Source organism: Humulus lupulus, chromosome 3 (genome assembly GCF_963169125.1).
Source record: "Humulus lupulus chromosome 3, drHumLupu1.1, whole genome shotgun sequence".
NCBI classification, from domain to species: Eukaryota; Viridiplantae; Streptophyta; class Magnoliopsida; order Rosales; family Cannabaceae; genus Humulus; species Humulus lupulus.
This window is the reverse complement of record NC_084795.1, coordinates 284884350-284905595: the sequence shown is the minus strand read 5'-3', so window position 1 is coordinate 284905595 and position 21246 is coordinate 284884350. Positions and strand designations below refer to the sequence as shown.

Genomic DNA, 21246 nt, shown 5'->3' with positions numbered 1-21246 from the left:
ATTTTTTCAATTTTTCAGATTTTATGCTCAGCCCTAAGGGTTGGAGGGAAAAGATGGAGGGCATGAGTCAACATTCAAGGGGACTCGCTTTGTCTATGACTAATCCACTTCTAGCCAAGTGCGATGAAAGTTCTTTCTCAAATATGAATGTATGAAATTAGTTTTTTTTTTTCTAATAAATGCACGTGTCAGTTTGTCAATACGTACGCGCTAGTCAGCCACAAATTATGATGAAATGTTTGTTTAAATTATTTTGTAGTAGAGAGATTTGACAACCTTACAGTTAATAAATACAGCTTACTCTCATATTATTATAACCTCTTAAGACAATGCGGTTGAATTGAGGCTTGTGGCCACTATGGGGCTTCGGACCACATGTTTGTCTTCGTTGTCCTTCCAACTCAGGTATCCAAAAACTACTGTTTCTTTCAACATTCTCGGACCCTCTATGCTCAATTTGAAGCTTTGCTTCTCGTTCTTCTCTTGGAACACCAATTTCTCCGGGCTAACACTAACCTTGAACCCCTTCATGGGACTCACACTTGCCACGTACGTTGACTTTCCCTCGCCTATATTCGTCACAGTCCTTCGAAACTCCTGAGCTGCCGTTTTCAAATCCGATTCCGAGTCATTTCTATTGAAGAACGCTATAAACGATGGATAGTTAAGATCAGACGACGGGGTCGAGCAATTCACCGAGGCGGACTTGGTAATGATTTTAATATGCTTCTCTGTATAGTCTAACGCGCAAAGAAGATTAACATAATCTTCCAGTTCTACGTCGTAAATGAGCCCTGGCTCGAGAGCCTTGTTGGGGTTAATATGGCCTGCTCCCATAGCTAGCGGGCTGGCTGGTTCATCTCCGAAGCCTATGTCTTTGATGGGGCCAAGAGTGTTGTCGTAGTTGTCCGAGGTGGTCATCATAGCTGAACGTATAGCAGCGGGGCTCCAGTCGGGGCGTGCTCCTTTAATAAGCGCGGCCACCCCCGCAGCATGGGGACACGCCATAGATGTTCCGGACAACAGTGCGAAAGAGCTTAAAAGTCGACGGTTTTTTACCGTAGCAACTGTATTGTTTGGCGGCCACGCAGCCAAAATAAGCGATCCCGGTGCCATTATGTCCGGCTTCAAGATCACTGGACAGCTCTGCGAAGGTCCACGAGAAGTGTAGCTAGTTGCCTTAGGGGCTGGTTTGGTACCGAGAACTGTTTGGTGAAATTCCATACTTGCTTTTGGTTCCGAGTCAGTCTTGATATAATCTTTGAGGATTTCCCCGTCTTTCAAGTTAAGAAAGATGGCCGGGAATGATGAGGTTTGGGTGTAGAACTCCAAGTCGGTGTTGTTGGTAATGAAAACGGCTCCAGCTATGCTAGCGTCCTCCACGTTACTCAATTGGTCCGATAAGGAATCGTTCCTATCTTGACAAACGACATATCTATGCTTGACTTTCTTCAGCTGCTTTACATTGTCACATTTATCCATATAGATAATCGGAATCTGGGCTTCGGACGAATTCCCTGGAAATAAAGATGAGCCCGAGACAGAAACTCCATTCCCGAGATTGAGTGTTCCGGCAAAATCTCGGTCAACCGTACCGGCCGCAACAGTTAAAACCCAAGGAATCCCATTGTGCAGGAATCCGAAGAAGGGTCCTTCGTTTCCCGCTGAGGTGGAGACAAAAACACCTTTTTCAAGAGCAGAAAAGGTGGCTATTGCCACGGGGTCCTCATACAAAGCAACCCCATCTAGCCCAAACGATAAGGATATCACATCTACACCGTCCGTTATCGCTTGATCAATAGCTGCTATCGTATCCGAAGTGTAAGACCCTTCCTCCCACAAGGCCTTGTACATCGCCACCCGGGCCAGCGGCGCCACCCCTCTAGCGGTCCCCTCGGCATATCCAAAATACGAGGCGCCGTTCACGTAGCTCCCGGCGGCCGTCGACGAAGTGTGTGTCCCGTGGCCTTCGGTGTCGCGCGGGGAGTTCATCTCAATCGTAACGTTGGGGAACTTGGCGAGTAGTCCTTTGTTAAAGAACCGCGCTCCGATCAATTTTTTGTTGCACAAGGAGGAGTTGAACTGGGTCCCGCTCTCGCATTCTCCTTTCCACCTGGTCGGAATCTCGGACATTCCCTCGTCGCTGAAGCTTCTGCTCTCGGGCCAAACACCCGTGTCCACCAACCCAATTATTACGTCTTTCCCGTAGTGTGATTCCGGCCATGCTCCGGAAACTTGATTGAGGCCAAGGAATTGGGACGAGTGTGTGGTGTCGACTGTTATAGGTAAGTCTCTGATCGACGAAACATAGCCCGGCGCGTTCTTTATGGCTCTGAGTTCCTCAGCCGAGAGACTCGCGCTGAAGCCTTTCATGACATGAGTGTAGCTGTAGATGATGTTCTTAGAAGACAATGACAAAGCTGATGAGGACAAGGTTGCTGTGTACCAGGAATGGTGATCGGAATAGACTTTGGGCATTGCTGATAAATCCATATGGATTATGTAATTATCAGATTGACCCGAGACAATAATAATAATAGTAAAAAATAAGGAAAACAATAACAAACAAGTATTATTCATGATGATGATGAGTAAAGATGTACTAGTTCGTAGTTGTAGTATATTGGATATGCGAAGATCGAGGAAGATTTTGTTAATGTATAGAAAGTGTAAGTGTGCATGTGTGTTGTCACGATGTTCTTCTTCTTCTTCGTTATTTAAAATACATCTCAAAATCACACATTATTCTATTTTGTTTCTAACTTGTATATTACACTATAAATCAACTTTTTTATTTTTTTTCCAATATCATTTAAATACTATATATTTATATATTTTCTTTAACTATGAATAATATCATAATATCTTTTAATATTTATAAAATATTCTTATATATCATATCACATAATTATATTATACTACTACTCATAAAAAAGTAACAATAAAAATTTATTAAAAAATAAAATATAATAATACTCATTTATTAGGTATATAACTATATATATAAAAAGAAAAAGAAAAAAAAAGAAAGAGAAAAGCATATATATATATATATATATATTTGTGTGATTTTATGTGTTTGTGAATAATGTAAGAAAGAATATAAAAAATTAATATTATATATTTACATAGATGAATAGTATTATAAATATAGCTATATACTATAAATAAAGGTAAATAATTTTTAAGGATAAAGTATCTATTGGAGACTACTTTAGTATATTTTTGATATAATTTTACCTATTTAATTATTTTAGATCACAAATTGAGAGTGTTCTAAGTTTCAACAATCAACTTCTTGTTTCTTCTGAATTATTCAATCAGAATCGTCCATTTTAATTAATTAATTTATTCATATATAAATGTTGAAAGGGATATCCACACTTAATAATTGCATGGGACCGCAACTCAACACGCAAAGCATTCACCAGTGCCATTCTCTGGCTTTGATTGATACGGTTTTGTCCGAGATCGAAGAGAAGAGAGGAGAGGAAGACATGTGCCATGGACAACTACTATCCTTAGTCTTAGAGTTAGACCCCACCTATCTATATGTGTCGTTTTTACACATTAAAATTAAATAGAATCCAGAAAAGGTTTGTGGATATATCAATTTCAAATGTGAATATGCAAAATTCTTTATAACTTTCTATCCCTAAATACCTTTATTGTGGGGGTTGGATGGACCAATTTCAAAGAAATTATTTTGCAAGTGACTTATTTTAACTTGTCAATCAATTCAATATTTAATCAACTTTTCAGTCAGCACAATTTTGGCATATATTATAGGGAGATTATTATTTTATATAAAGTATGTTAGCAATAAAATTATTGAGCCCGCACTTAACATCATTTCTAATGAAAGTTCCAAAAATAATATTAAATTTAGCACAAAATGTTAATGAGATATTTGGCACAATACATTAGTATTTACTGAAAATAAAAATAAAAAATTTATTTTTTTAGTATTATAATAAATAAGATACTAAAAATAATAATAACTAAGGACAAAAATTAAAATAAAATATAAATCATGTATTGATTCTAATTTGGATCAAGATATTATATCTTTTCTATATAAAAATTGTGTAGATAATGGAAATTTTTTGTTTTAACTTGTTATACCCAAAAAATAGGAGAATGCATCCTATGAGGCTAAGGAGAATGCATTCTAGGAGAACTAAGGAGGATGTGGTCCTAGGAGACCCCAAGGAGGATGTGGTCCTAGGAGACCCCAAGGGTGTGTTTGAGGTAAGCCTCCCAAGGTTTCCTAAGTGTTGGCTCGAACGTGTCCAAGGTAAGTAGATAAGGAGGACGAGTCCCATGCAAGCCAAGAATGGAGACTTAGATTTTGCCAAGGAGAGCCTACACAATGTCCGATCGGACATAGTTGGGAGATGCTAAAGGGGAGTGCCTCAGGCTTGTCCAAGGAGAGATGTCAAGGAGGATGCCTTGGACCACCTTGGTCCAAGGAGAAGGCAAGATGAGGATGCCTCGGACCACCTTGGTCCGAGGAGAAGGCCACAAGGTCCGATCGGACCTTGATTGGAGAAGGTATGCTCGGACTTGTCCGAGGTGAGAAGCAAGGGTGTTGCCTCGGACCACCTTGGTCCGAGGAGAGCCAAGCTTGTATCACCTTGGTCCAAGGAAAGTTTGAAGGAGTAATCAACATGCATGTGAGACTACGTCAAAGACCCCAGAGCGACTCTAGCAAGAATTGGTCTAGGCACCCGGGAATCTCTCATTCCTCACTCAAATTGAAGACTTAGTTGTATTTTAAATATTTCTTGTAATATAAATATAAGATGAATAATAAAATATCCCTATCTAGAGGGGATATCAGTTGAGTATCTCAGGCCTATAAATAGAGGGCTTATGGGATTAGAGAGGGTCTTCTTCTGCTTCTTCTTTCTAGAGAGAGAAAATTGGGACTGTGTATTCTAGAGAGAGAAAATTGGGTCTGAGTATTCTAGAGAGAGAACTCTTGTATTTTCACAATCTGTACTGAAGAAACTTAGTTGACTCAGTCCATCTGATCTTGAGTACAGATATATAAATCACAACTCTAAGTGGATTAGGCTATTACCGACAATCGGGGCTGAACCACTATAAAAATCTCTTGTGTGTTATTTACTTTTCTTGTTTAAACCGTCTGTGTCGTTTTTATTTCTCTTGAAGGCTTGTCGTATTTGACGTTCTCACGTCGTTGGCTAAAAACGCAGTCAACATAACTGTTTTTTTTTTTTTGTTAACTTTAATGAAATATATCTTTAAAAATATATATTTATTAATTATATTAATAAAAATTAAAATATTATAAAATATCATTATTATAATAATATTTAATACAAAATTAGATATTTAATAATTATATTAATATAAATTTAAATGTTATAAAATATTATTATAATAATATATAAAACTAGATATTTTATAATTATATTAATATAAATTTAAATATTATAAAATATTATTATGATAATAATATATAATCCTAAATTTTTATGAATTATATTAATATGAATTCAACTAATTTTTTTACAATTCACATCATAAATGGAAAGCATCGCGAACCAGTATCCTACTAATGAAAATGAGGTCTCATTTAGACCATGTAAAGCATTAATATTCTAGTCACCACCACATCATTATCGTCCATAGTAGGGTTGGGCATTTTCATCACTGAGCCGACCATACCGGCCAACCCAACCCGTTTAATGGGTCGAACAAGGTAAATTTTAGCAGCCCAAAATTTAATGGGTCATTTTTGCTGCAGGCCACCTTTGAATGGGTTAGCCATGGCCCAAACAATTCCCAACTCGGGCCGACCTATATATTGTATTAATAATATATATATTTTTTATACATATAATTTATATACCATAAAAACTTAATAACATTACACTAACATCTGTGTCTCTCTACTCTCTACTATCTCTTCTCAGCCTCTCTCTACTATCTCTTCTCTCCAGGCAGTCGACTCTCAGCACCAGGCGCTGGGATCTCGGCACCTGGCGGAGGGTTCTAGGCGGTTGACTCATGGCTGCAGGCGATGGCATCTCGGCTCCAGGTGGAGGGCTCTAGGGGCGGTGGCATCTTGGCTTCAAGCGGTACAATCCTTTAGTTTGTTTTATGTATTATTATTATGAGGTTTTTCGTTGCTTTTGGTTCTCCTTTGGGAGCCTTCGAGAGCCCCATGTGTTGTTTTTATTTTTGTTTTGTTGGTTTTTTCTATTCTGGACATCAGAGTTCTTTTGGTGTATGGTTTTATTTATGGTTAATGGTTCGATGGGCTCCTTGTTTAAGAAGTCGTGTGTTAAAAAAATGTTGCTCCAGATACTTATGATTTGATAAAAAATATTTGGTTCTTGAAAGATAGAAGAGAATGAAAAGAAAAAAAATAATAATCAGAGATATTTGAATTGGTGAAGTAGACTCCAATATGGCTGTTGCTTTATTAATATTAATTCAACAACTTGCTTTATCTTTATCAATGGAGGAAATGCTTGAGATAACAAGTTCAGAGAATTATAAATAATATATAATCTATATATTAATAGATGTTACGTTTCAAATTTATCAGATGTTAGTTTTTTGTATTATTGTTATTTTTAGTTTTATTTTGTATTATTGTCGATGTGTATTTTTTGTTAATTTGTATTTTTTGTTATTGCTATTTTCTAATGTTTTGTTTTTTACAATAGGATTGGCAATTTGGCAAAAAGGAGAAATATTGCACTAGGTTTGTCAATTTGGCACTATAAAGGTAAATAAAATGACTTGTTCATCTTGGCTCTGTGGCCAAGCCTGCATGTCAGCCATAAGCTGATGCCAGTTCTCAGGGTCTTAGGGACTGGCGGAGGGGTCCGGCTCTGGTCATCATCTCTAGTCTCAAACCTGTTGCCGGCTAGTTGTGAAGATTTTCTTGGACGCATAATTATCCAAGTCAATCTGCAATCAACAACTTGGCAGTCAGATAATGATGACAGGGTAATAATCCTTCCATGATCCATCACTAGAACTCCAATCATTCACAAGCAATCAAGATATAGCAATTTATCCAAATATTTATCCATATATTCATTCACATGCATAGCAGTGCTGATAAGCATGCCTCAATATCATCATGCAATAGTCAAGGGTCAGGCCCTATCAGTATCTCATGCTTCCTATTAATCAAACAGATATTAACAGTCATATATGTAAGCACATAGTCATGTATACACAATTTACCAAACCCTGAGTCGAGCTTGTCTTTCACGGCGAATGTACATGTCCAGCCAGTCTTCAGGAACCCTTAAACCTAGAACGCTCTGATACCAAGTTGTAACGCCTTGGATAGTTTCCATTGGAAGGATTCATCATGTCAATGTGGTGCGACTGGTGGGTTTTTGCCTGGAAGGTTCGAAGCATGCCCTTGTATATGAATACATGCCTAAAGGATCTGTTGTAAATCCTACAACACAAGCTCAACATACACAACCATGCACACAAACAGATAGATTAAACCAGAAATGAAATCAATTATAAAAACAGAGGAAAAATAAAGAGACAAGACAAAGAATTTATCCTGGTTCGGATCTAAATGTGAGTCCTACTCCAGCTCTCCCCCAAGGAGTTTCTCCACTATGAAAGTTTGTTAACAAACACCAATTGAGAGTATTACAAACTGAGAATCACACAGAGAAATATTGACTCTCAAACCACCAAGGTTGAGCTGCTCGAGACACCATGAATGCCATGGTTCTTCATCTTCAAAAGTCTTCTCCTTTGACTCTCTTTCTCTCACAATCTCTTTCAGTTTTCTCTCTTACTCTCTTTTCTTACACCCCTAAAATGAGATTACAAGGCAATATATATACTGGTTAGTGAAGCTCACAACCCGAGCCAACTAACACTTGAAACATACTCAACTAACTAACAACCTTAACTAACTCTTCCAAGAAAGTAAAGAGTATTCCAAAAACTAATTTTCTGTGGATTATAAACCACAGGATCTTTGAACAACTATATCTTTCCACAAGACCAAGAAATCAATAATTTCTTAAGTTACGAGAAAATATTTGATATTTCACTTGGAATTGGAATTGGAATTGGAATTGCTTGTGGTATGTCGTATCTTCACAAGGATGTAATATGCAAATTTTGCATTTTGATATTAAACCTCATAACATTCTTTTATTCTTTTAGATGAAAATTTTATTCCTAAAATTTCAGACTTTGGTCACTCAAGATTGTGTCCTTTAGATAATAGCGTAGTGTCCTCAAATACAGTGAGAGGAACTACTATTAGATATATATATATATATAGCCCCAGAAATGTTTTACAAAAACATTGGAAGAGTGTCCCATAAAGCTGACATCTACAGTTTTGGAATGTTGTTCAAAGGAAAAATTTAAACACACAAGTAGAGCATTCAAGCCAAATTTACTTTCCATAATTATAGTGTATGACACCAGAAACGAGGAACAAGAAGAAAAGATGATTGTTGTAGCATTATGGTGCATACAAATGAAGCCTTGTGATCGCCCTTCGATGAACAAAGTCATAGAGATGCTTGAGGGTGATAGTGAACGTCTAAAAATGCCGCCAAAGCCCTATTTTTATCCACAAGAGACTTATAATAATGCAGATGCTACATCTGGGGACACCAAACCAAGTTATATAACAAGCTTCTCATTAATTACTTCCCAACTCTCTTTAAAATTCAATGGTAATTCAGTTTGTTGGGCTAATCTTTCACTATTTAGAACTATTATTAACTTAATTATGGTATTTTTATCCCTTTCTCATTTGTCCATCTTTATAATCGTAGCCAAGTTTTAATATGTTTGTATCGCATAATAATTATTTTGCATAATATTTGTTTGTTTTGAAGTTTGAGAACTCGAAAACGGAAGTTTATATCTCAGATTTCTACAGCCAAAACTTGATCTCTAGGGGAAAATTCAGTTCAATTTCGATAACCTCTCTTTCAAGGATGATAGAGAAAAGTCACCTGTATGTATTTTAAAATAAAAACAATAAATTACTACCAGAAAACTGATAAATACATAATTCTTCACTTTCTTTTAATAATGATTTATAATAATTTTAAGATATTAAGTTTTTGAATAAATGGTCTTTGTTAAGTATATACACACACAATCAAAAAGTGCATATAAATATATATGTAGAAATATGTCCTTTAGATAATAATAGATCAAAGAATCATATCTGTTTGGTTATGACTTCTTCGAAAAAATTGAAGACTTCTTCTTCTAAACAGAGCAGCTAATTCAATTTTGTTTATGAGGAAACTAAGCATATCGAAACGGGATTGAAGATGTGTTTGAGAAATGCATTGTTCCCAAATCAGTTTCATCAAAGTCATAGGCAATAGATATATAATCCAATCGATCCACTAGCTATTTTAACAAAAATAAGAGAAAGCTATCTTATCTAGTAGACTTGCACCAAGATATAGAGTCTGTTCCTAGTCGAACTAACCTCTTTTTCTTGCGGTATTTCATTACTTTTGTTTTACTTTCTTTGTGTATTCTTCGGTAAGATTTAAGTCGGATGGAATTAAGGATTTCCCACAACATTAAATATCTTCGATTCAACCAAACTCCATTCCTGGGATTGAATTAAGTCTACATACTTGTAACGACATTTTATAGCTGGTCTAGGATTAGTTTCGATTAGCATTTTTGGCTCTGCTGTAGCTCACAATATATTGGTTATAAAGCTCTGTAATGTTACTCACACGTATGCACAGACTGTAAATTACACATGAAGAGTTTAATGATTAGTAGCTCGTTGTCTTAACTGCTTTGCAACTTCATTGTAACAGACTTGTTCTTACAGTTTTCATTCTCTTGTAATCTGTGTTTTCTTCTATGTAAATCAGTATTTAATTATTTAAAGATAATATGGAGAACTATATTTGGTATAATGGACTTCCCTAATAAAGTTCATATCACCTAATAATTAAGAAATATAGATAATAAATTTATAAGGACTGTTATACTGATAATATACACCTAGTTTATTAACTAAGAAAAACAAGAAATTTCAACTGATGTATGAGACACTTTTACTGTATTGTTGTTTGTTTGCTGGAGCAAATCCGTTTGTGATCTTTCAATTTTCTTTATATCCAAACTCAAGAATATCTTTGAGATTGCATTTCAAGCTTTTAAATTCATATAGTGTTTTATCCTACGATTGACCACAAGGTCAAAAGTCTTCAGGCTCAAATCACCTATCAAAAACCATAATGCTGAAGCCTAGCTTGCAAGTTCATTGTTGGTGGACGACAGTTCAACACTGTACTATAGGGTTCTTCCCTTTTTTGCTTTCTCAATATATAATGAAAATTAAGATTCGCACTATTAGGAAAGAATGAAAAACTTTTGTATTGATCAAAACTCTACGTTTTACATAAGGAGCCTAGTGAATATATAGGCTGTTAGAGTTAATGGTTGGTTAGTTACAACTAACCAATATTAGTCACAAATGAAGGTTAATCTAACCAAATCTATATCTCCAAGACTCCCCCTCAAGATGAGGTGTACAAGTTGGTAAGACTCGTCTTGGACAACAACTCTTTGAAGTGAGATGGGAATAATGGCTTTGTCAACAAATCAGCTAGGTGGTCTTGTGAAGAGACATGGATGAGCTTCAATTGATCACTTTGAACCTGTTCACGAACAATGTGATAGTCAATATCAATGTGATAGTCAATATCAATGTGTTTTGTCCTTTTGTCAAAAAAAAGGGGTTCTCGGATATGTGAAATGCAGCATTGTTATTACAATACATAATTGCTGGTTGAGAATGCTGAATCCTAAAATCCTTGAGTAAAGCAAATAGCCACAAAAGTTCACATGTTGTGTTGGCCATAGCATTGTATTCAACCTCTATTGAAGATATTTGCCCAAAACAATGCAGTAGGCTGAAATGGAGCGTCTTGTATCCAAACATGTGCCCCAATTGTCATCTGAGAATGTTATAAGATGAATAGTTGTTGCTGGAAAGCTTGATTCAACAAAGGCTTTGAGGTGTGATGGACAAGCCGGGTGGAAAAATAATCCTTGAGTAGGGTTGCCCTTGACGTATTGAATGATTCTTTCAGCAACCTTGAAATGAGGTTCGCTAGGTTCACTTAAGAATTGGCTTAACCGGTTCACATCATAGAAAATATCTGGCCTAATAATGGTTAAATAAATTAGTTTACCAATTAAAATTCTATATGAAGTGAGATCGGTAAGTAGTTCTCCTTTGTCTTTGCTTAGTTTAACATTGGGTTCCATAGGTGTTGAAGAAGATTTGGCACCTAAGAAACCTGTATCAGTCAATAATTGTAAGACAAAAAGGCATTGAAAAATAGATATACCATTAGTAGACCGACTGACTTCAAGCCCAAGAAAAAATCTCAAAGAGCTGAAGTCCTTACGTTTGAATTTGGAGTTCAATGTTTGCTTGAAAATAGCTGCATCAAGATCATTGTTAACTATCCAAGACAATATCATCTACATATATCAAAACAACCAAGAATACATTAGAAGTAGTTCTTATAAAAAGATAATGATCGAAAATAGATTGTTTGGAGCCTTCTTGGATCAAAGTGGTGCTAAGTTTAGCATACCACTATCTAGAGGCCTACGTTTTGAAATGAGATATTAGGGGATACTTTTAGCAACACCCGAGTTAGCTTTTAGGGTCAATTTTATAATTGGTTATTATTCTATTACTGCACTAGTCTGAATATTCTGCAGGGTTTTTGCTTCGTTGTTTCTGCTTATGGTATTGTGATACCGCTGGGATGTTTAGGCGTTCTTGAATTGTTTGATTAGGGCTCAGATTTATCCGGAACCCTAAGTATGGTAAGATATCTGTTGAGCAAACAATGACTTGGTCATTGGTTCCTGTTGTTTTATTCTACTCTTTTTTGTCATATTGATTTTACTAAGCATTATTGCCTACCTAGTTGTTCATGTTGTAGGTAAGGGTAAAGAAAAACTGGGACAGTAAGCGTCGAGGTCTGCTTGCGAAGATGTACATGTGGCCCGACCTCTAGGGAGTCTGCACTTTTGAAATGCTATTTTTAATTTTGTTTAAACTATTTTGGTTCACTGCAAGACTTTTAAGTTTAAAATGTAAATGTTTTTAGTATGTGTACACACTATGTTTAAAAGTTTTTTATATGGATATTTTAGACCTTTTAAATTATGAAAATGATTTAATTTATGCAAAATTAGTGTTAGTATTTTTGGATCATTAAAATTTATGCCTATAGCCAAGATGTATATTTTTTCGATCCAGCAAGTAGCGATTCAAGAGAAGACGCTGTAAATGTAGTCAAAAGGTTAGTTTTATTTCAACTTTCTAATACAATGCGTTTGGATTTTTAAATGCCTTATCTAATTGAAACTTTTAAGTGCATTTAGAATCTGCAATGCTTTAAATAATCCAAGAAGGAAGGTCGGGGACATCAGCTAGTTTCCAGTTCAAGTATGATGCTGTAAATTGAATGTGAAACTTGTTTCATTTGATTTATTTTTTATAAGTCATTGATTAATTACAATAAATTATCTAATATATATAGGGCCCTTGGCATCCTAATGATATCCAATGCAATTTTTACATCATGCGGCTAATCAAAGACATAGTTTTGGAGAAAGACCCAAAATAATATCTTTCGAAGCATATAAGTACTTAACATATCTTTATATTTTCAATTTTGAATTATCAAGAAACTATTAATGTATAGTTTGGTATTGACTTTTATTTTAGTTCGAACAACCCCGTCGAGATTGTCTCTATATCGGTGGGCTAGGCTCGTCAAGATTGCTCGACAAATGATCGACAAGTGACCAATGTCAGCGAGCTAAAACCAAAGAGATAGACCCCATTATCAATCTCAACACTAAAATTCTCAACGGGCCTCACCCGCCAATCTCGTTGGGCTCGGCCCATCGAGAAATGGCATTTTTTAGTAGTGCAAAGTCACATGTTTGAGCGTCAATCAAGAATAAAGAAAAAGAGAGATAAAGAACAAACCTACAGTTACGAAGGAGCTAGGTTGATGGTGGTGGACCATGACTATCGACCAACAATAATTGATGACGGTGGAGGAAACAATGATTAAAGGAGCAGAGCACTAATCGTCACCGGCAAAGGTACGTAACAGTGGCGATGGAGATAAACCCTAAGAATGGTCGTATCTTCTACACAAAAAGGGAGTAATATTTTGCTACAGTGAAAAACCTAAACTTATCAATTATACTTAGGCCCAATAATATTATTTTGAGACCACTGTATTAGTTTCAACATATAAGCCTATTTTAATTTTTTAACAATAATGTTTAGGGATTTTTTTTCATAAATATGGCTTTTTAGCCCTTAATATGCAAAAATATGGTAATTAAACTTTTCTTAGTTTGTATAGACAAATTTAATTAAAAAAATCAGATTATGGGAAAAAAATATGACATAATAATGATTTTTTTATAAAAATATGGTATAATAATGATTTTTTTACAAAAATATGATAAAAAAATCCCATAAAAAGAAATACAAGTTTTAAAAAGCCATATTTTTTAAAACTTTATTAAAAACCCATATAAAATGTAATTTTCACTAATGTTTATGAAAAAAAAACGTTATTTTCTACTGTAATATAAAGTATAAAAATGTTGTAGAGTTGTAACTATAATCGTGTACATGATTTAGATTATAAATAATAAATTAAATAGTCAAGAATTTTTAACCAAATATTACTAGGACGCTCCACTAATATTACCAATTACGAATACATGTTATCTAAATTCGTATAATTCATTTATATAAACATTTTAATAGAGATGATTTATATAATAATGATTATATAAGTGTAGATCTTATATATATTTAACTCTTTACTAAATACTGTTGTGATTATATTAGTCTAGATCTTATATATATTTAATTCTTTACTAAATACGAGCTAATCATATATTTGGATAGCCGACCCATTGGACTATAAAGATGATGGCGTGTATGTGTATATATATTGTAGCAAAGAAAAATTGCAACTTAATAATTTATTAGAACAATATAAACAACGACTGAAAAACTTTTAATAACATTTATATTACAATTTTATAAAATGTTATCAAGTCTCAGTGCTAGCTTTTTAAAAGAAAAAATGTTCTCCCATTTATCAAATTTTAAATATGTCCAACACTACTATATATATGAATATTATTACACATTATATTTTCTTCATTTTCACATTTATTAAATTTGTTTAACTAAAAATATATTTTATTCTTTAAAATTTGAACTCATCAATTTTCTAGATTACATAATTGTTATATCTAGGTCCACTATAAACTTCAACGAAATTTCTCTTATGTATAATTGTATATTATGTCGCACTATCTTTATTGTTTACTATCAGAAGTGGACATTGTTCCTCACTTAACTATCTTTATTGTTTATTATTCATAAATAAATAAAGACCTTATGAAACATCACATTTGTATAGAATTATAAAAAGTTCGTCAAGTTTTGAATGGGATTCACATGGCTATATAGTCTTCTTCATGCATAAAACAATTAATTATAAGAGAACTTCTTGGAGTTCACACAAGTCTTTCCAAAAGGTTAAATTAAAAAATAATTAACAAAAGTTAAAGAAATAATTAACAAAGGTTAGATTAAAAATTAAGTAGCCAAAATTTTAAAAGGTCATTTCGGTTTCATATTTGCTGATGAGACCTTTATTGACAAAATTCAACCTTTTATATCCACTCTTTAATTTAATTAATAGGGAATGATGAGTGCGTTGGGCCTCAAAACTCAACACCATATATTGATATGCTTCCGTACAACTTAAATATATATAATAAATTCTTTCACCGAAAGACATCCATTGATTATTTATAAATATTAATTATGTATGTAATTAATTATAAATTTGTCTACAAAGCTTCTGCAGCGAAAGTACCTTAGCTAAAATTGAGTATTGTTGCATTATGATTGGTTTGGAACATATAATAAAAGGGGCGTGGAATTTTATTAGTCCACCAAAGATTGCCTATCAATCTTGACACTTAAACATCTGTCGGTACCGAAACATATTTACTTTTACTTAGTTAATTATTGCAGCATTTCAACTTGGCGTCCACGTGTAGTTGGGGTCCACGTGTAGTCTTTGGGCTGCCAACGTAGCCCTCATGTGTTAACCACCTCTTGCAAGGTAGTGATATTGTTTATTAGTGCCTCCATCTCTGTCTGATGAGAGGCGACTTGGTTCCTGAGAACCACCAGGTAGTTGTTCAAACTGAGTTGAACACGAAGACTCACTATCTCCACCTTCTCTGTCGTATCCATCGTTATATGCCACCTCTGGAATGCTTGCAGGAGGTGGACAGACTTGTTCTCCTCCCACTGCGGCTCGGAGGTCATCATTTGCAACTGATCGGTTTCAAGTGTTCATCATTGTTGAAACTCTTGCTTTCTTCAAGCTTTCAATGAAAGCATCAAATTGTTGATTGAATTTTTCATCAACTACCAAATTAAGAGAAAAGCTTAAAAAAGAAGAATAAGAACACCAAATTTTACGTGGTTCAGGTTATTAACCCTAGTCCACAAGTCGCTTGTATTTAAGAAGAACTTGCAAACCTCAAGCCATCTTCACTAGAGTAGGGTAGTCTAGCCCATAACGACCCAATCTATAGCTCAACAATTAGGTTTTTTAGCCGTTACTTAGGACCTAGGGTCTTGCACGACTGATCTCATGCGATTATATAGGATACTGTTGGAAGTGAGGATAAATTTCTCAGTTCAAGAACCTAAGATGAATCTCGGTAAACCAGAGATGAATCTAAGAACACAAATCAGTAAGACTAATTATCAAACAATTAGAAAACGAAAAATATGAAAGCACAAATCAACACAAGTATATATACTGGTTCAGAACAAGATCAATGTGATCTTGAACCTAATCCAGTTTTAGGAACTACTATCTCTTCTTTATTCAATCAACAAAATGAGTACAAGACTTCAATGGAGCTTCTTGGAACAATCTTGGATCAAACTCTCTAAACACTCAATCACACAGGTGTTTTCCTCTCAATCCCTGAGCAAGCACTTTCCCAACAGTTGTGCTTCTCAATACAGTTCCCCAAACTCAGCTCTCACAACCTTTCTCAATACTCAATCCTGATTTCCACACTTGAGTTATTTCTCTCTAATCTGGTGTTTATTCTGTTTCAACTGAACGTTCTCCTGTGTTTTCTCTTCACTGTGTTTTTCTTCTCATTCTTTTACAAGTGGAGTCAAGATGTCCTTTTATAGACCAAGGACTAAAAACAACCATTAAGTTAATGAGGTTGTTATGATAGTTGAGAACCAAACAACCCATTAACAAAATTAGTTGGGATTTGGAGAAACTACTCCCACAAATTCCACCTAGATTCTTCAAATCACAACCTAAATAGAATTCCACTTGTAGAGATAACGATCATATAGTTCCAGCATTAGTTACCAAGGTTGAGCAAGTTTAAGCAATGTCTAAACTTGTTCACAGGTAGCACCTTAGTTCCTATATCAGCTGGATTATCCTCAGTACCAATCTTGTCCAATGATATCACATCTTCCTCTATCTTTTCTCTTATCCAAAATAAACGAATGTCAATGTGTTTGCTCTTTTCATGGTATACTGGATTTTTACAAAGGTGAATTGACTATCTGAGTATATCTTAGCTTTACCTTTCGTCATCTTCAACTTTTGTAGCATTCCTTGTAACCATATTGCCTCTTATAATGCCTCGGTGGTGGCCATGAACTCAGCTTCAGTTGTTGATAGTGACACCACTGATTGTAGTTGGGACTTCCAACATATGAAATCTCCATTTGAGGTAAATACATATGAAGTAGTTGACCTCCTTGTATCCTTACTTGCTGCATAGTCTGCATCTACAAAACCTTCAAGTGTAACTTTCTTATCCATCTGCTTGTATCTTAGTCTCATCTCAGTAGTTCCATTTAGATATCTAAGTAGCCACTTAAGAGCATTTCAATGCTCTAATCCGGGGTTGGACATAAACCTGCTAAGAATGCTTAGAGCATGTGCTATGTCTAGTCTAGTGCTGACCATGATGTACATTAAACACCCTAGTGCCATAGCATAAGGGACCTTTGCCATTTCCTTTGTCTCCTCGATAGTCTTTGGACTTTGATCTTTTGAACGTACAAATTGTCCTCCTAGAGGTACTGAAACAGTCTTTGAATCCTGCATGTTGAATCTCTGAAGTACCATCTGAATATAACTTGCTTGTTTAAGATTCAGAATCCCATCTTTTATGTTCCTTGTCACTTCTATCCCAAGTATCTTTTGGATTTGACCGAGCTCCTTAATTTCAAATTCATCTTTCAACTTGTCTTTGATGCCTTTTATCACTGTCTTGTCATTTCCCATAATGAGCATATCATCTTTTGGTTTTCCAACTAAATCCCATGTTCTGTTTTTGCTCAATGAATCAATTTCTTCCTTCATTGCTTGACTCCATTCAGCCTTATTCTTCCCTGAAAGAGCCTCTTCAACACTGTTGGGTTCTGGTGTGTCAATTTGCTGCACTGATGCAAGTGCATAAGCCACCAAGTCAGCTTCAGCATATCTTGCTGGAGGTTGTATAACTCTTCTCTCTCGATCTCTTGCTAGTTGATACCCATATAGATCAGGTTGTTGTTCTATTGCATCTAGCTCAGTTTCAGATTCACTTTGGTCATTCATATCAGTAGTAGCTTGAGTATTTCCTTCAAAGTTTCTCAGCTTAACTTCAAACTCAGCCATGTTCCTTTTACTTGTTCCACCTGCATCATTTGAAACACTACCAAATAAAAAACAATTTTGCATGGCAACTCAAACGTCTAAGGGGTTCGTGAAACTTACTTGGATGAAAGGTGGAGTCTGAACACGAAAGCTTTGAGCATCCGAACGGAAGTTCATTGGATCAGCGATGAAAGCTCCTGGGATTCCTAGGCTCTGAAGGTCGAATTTCTTTGGAGCTCTTGAGAAGAAAATGGCGAGTGAAAAGTAAAAAGTGAAAATGTGAATTTGGGGTATTATTTATAGTGACTGCGACACGATAAAAGAGGTAATCATGAATTACTTTTTTTAGAGTATGGGGAAGTGTAATAGCCGTCGGAAAAAAATTTGGGAAACCAAAAAGGGTTGATTAGACATGATTGGTTACCTTTTTCGAGAAGGCATGAGCGGCTCTGACAGATTTTGTGGGGTAAGCGAAGGGTCATTTTCCTAAGTTTACTTTATGCTGGTCGCAGTAAAGTAAACTTGGGGGGCAAATGTTTACCCAAAAACGGCTGCTGATGGCGTGGCAAGGATTTCTCACACGTGGTTGACACGTGGCGGAGGTGCTGATCGATTATCGACCAGTTGTGCATTGCTTCGTCAAGCCTGACTAATAGATACGACCAGGCGGGTCGTATGATTCGGTTTATTTCCTTTGAAGATTGTAATCTTATAATAACTACATTGATTATTTCATATTTATTACCTTGATACACGTATATTAGGGGTTGTTAAGGCCCATCGGCCCATGTGACCCTCATTGAGCCTATAAATACGTATGAAATAGCTCAAGGAGATGGACTTTTTTTCTTGGAATCTTTTTCCTGAATATTGAGAGAAAGCATATAGTGCGATTATCTATCTTTTTGTTGTAATTCTCCCAAGGTTTGAGAAACTCAAGAACCCTAGTTCTTTGATCACGACATTGGGATTCAATATTAATATTAGCACTAAGTGGACGTAGATCATTATCATTCACTGGGGCCGAACCACTATAAAACGCTTGTGTTTATTCTTTACCATTAGATTAAGCTCTTAATTGTAATCTCATTTCCTGTCATATATTGGACTCCGTGTCGTTGGCCAAATCGAGGGTCAACATAGCTAATCTTATTTATGGTGATGTAATTACAGTGGGATATAAATATGATTATATGTTCAAAATAAGTTAGTCCTAAGATTAGTTAGTGCACCGGATTTACACTAACTTGCCAATCTACGATATGATCTACTTACACATTACAGTGTTATGTTCTTTCCAAAACATTAGCAAAGTAGATAAGATCGGATGTATTTGTTACATCGGACTGGACCGATATTGACAGTTGATAAGATAAGTAAACATACTGTTATTATCTATTCTAGTCATATCATATAGTTGACCATAGGTCAATTCAATCTCAATTCTGAGTGGTTAGTATTATAACTGATTGTATTATTTGAGTTCTTTGACTTGTTCGTTACCAGCTTACCCTACGGACTAGCCCATACTTACATCTTGGGAACCCGGTAGTATAATTGAGTGGGAGTGTTAATCATAGATATGAACATCTATAGCTTCTGATGAAAAAGTGAAATGATAGTTTCCTTTTAGTTTGGTTCAAAGTGTTAAATGATAGAGATCTCATTTCAGTAATTAAATTAGTTTACTAAAATATCATTTACAAGGAACTAAGTGTTTTAAGGATAAAATACAATGAGGGGTAAAACGGTCTTTTAGTCCTATCTCATTGTAGACCGTCTATAGAGGATTGAGTGACAATTATAGTTGTAACAATGGATAATTAATAGCGTATCTATATTTGTTATAGAGCGTTCTATGAATTCATGAGTGCAATTCCGAGTCTATAGTGGAGTCACGAGGAATTAATAAGTTAGTAAATTTATTTGTTAGATTTATGATAACTTATTGGAGCTTGATTTCATAGGCCCATGGTCCTCATTGTACCTTGGATAAAATCATCTAGATAGTCTTAATTAATTGATTTAACTATCAATTAGAATTATCAAAGTTGAGCATGTCAATTTTGGATAGTTTCACAGAGTTATGTATTTTTTATAAGAAAAGAGAAATTATGACAGATTTATTAATTAAGATAAATTTGTATCTAAATTAATAAATAAGTTTAAATCAAGGTTCAAATTATAAATAATTAATTTGATAAATGATTTAAATAATTAATTAAATCAATAGAAAATAATACAGACCTTAATTTTAATTAAGTCCAATAAGCTTATAATTAAATGGGAAATTTCACGGGCCTAAAACCCATGATAATTTCGACCTAGGCTTGTTAATTGGCTATTATTTTATTGATTATTTAATTAAATTAAATGGCCTAATTGAGTCTATAAAATGAGTGCTTGGAGAGAAGTCATAAGTTAAGATTTCTAAGACGACAGATAAGTTTAATCACTAGTTTTCTGATAGTTTTAGATTCTCTCTAAACACAAGTCTTTTTTCTAATCCTCTTGATTAATTTCTCTTCTTCTCCGTATCTATCCCATTTGTTGAGAATTGCTCATACTAGTCTAGGTGATTCTAAAGATACATTGTAAGGTTGTGAAGAAAATAGAAAATCGGTTCAGTTTCTTGATAATACTCTGCGACATAAATGATTCAAGAGTTAAAGAAACTGAAGGAATGACTATTTAATTCCAATACGTATACTGTAAGTATTTTATTCATTGTTTCTCTTTAAATTCAATTTTAGATACATATTTTAGGCTGTCTCGTATTAATTTATTTAATATTAGATATACATAAAAATAAATAAAGATAGTTCTCCCAACACCTCCGAGCAATCAATCAATCAGTTCAATCCTGCCTTCGCCCTTTTGTTAGCAGCTCCTTTTACCAACTCTGCTTATAAAACTCCTAGTGGGTCAGCGAGTCTCTCGTCTATGCTACGGCCAGCGCCTACACCAGATTCCTAAACTCTGCTCACGAAATCATCTAACCTATACTATAGTCAAATCGTCCTTTTATGCCTGTAGTTGTGTTGCGTAAAAGTTCCCCCGCATTTGTTGTCAGAATTGCTATTGCGGGAGAAAGGAGTTAAAATCTAGTAACCCCCATGAAGGTTCATAAGAATAGGACATATATATTACTTTTCTGAGCTAGCTTTTATGCACATACATATCCATGACCCAAAATACATACGATATCGATGGAACATGGGAAGTCTTGGTCCACGAAGACACTAATTATTAATTGGGGCCGGCGTTGCTTACTGCGATGAGTGATATATACGTCTCTGAGTAAAGTCTACATTGGCTAATATATAATTAATTCAGAAATATAATTAATTAATATGGACTTTTGTCATAATAACAAACATGTTCCTTTATGATTGATTGGTGGAATTAAATTCTTTCTAGAGTCTACTTTTTTGCACTT

At 34.9% G+C, this 21246-nt stretch overlaps 1 protein-coding gene across 1 annotated transcript; it reads right to left on the bottom strand.

Moving 5' to 3' along the window:
• Positions 1-225: 225 nt before the first annotated feature.
• Positions 226-2647, bottom strand: LOC133824904 (subtilisin-like protease SBT3). The gene has a single exon (XM_062257924.1). The coding sequence runs from the start codon at positions 2578-2580 to the stop codon at positions 322-324; it is 2259 nt and encodes a 752-aa protein (XP_062113908.1). The 5' UTR covers positions 2581-2647; the 3' UTR covers positions 226-321.
• Positions 2648-21246: the final 18599 nt, after the last annotated feature.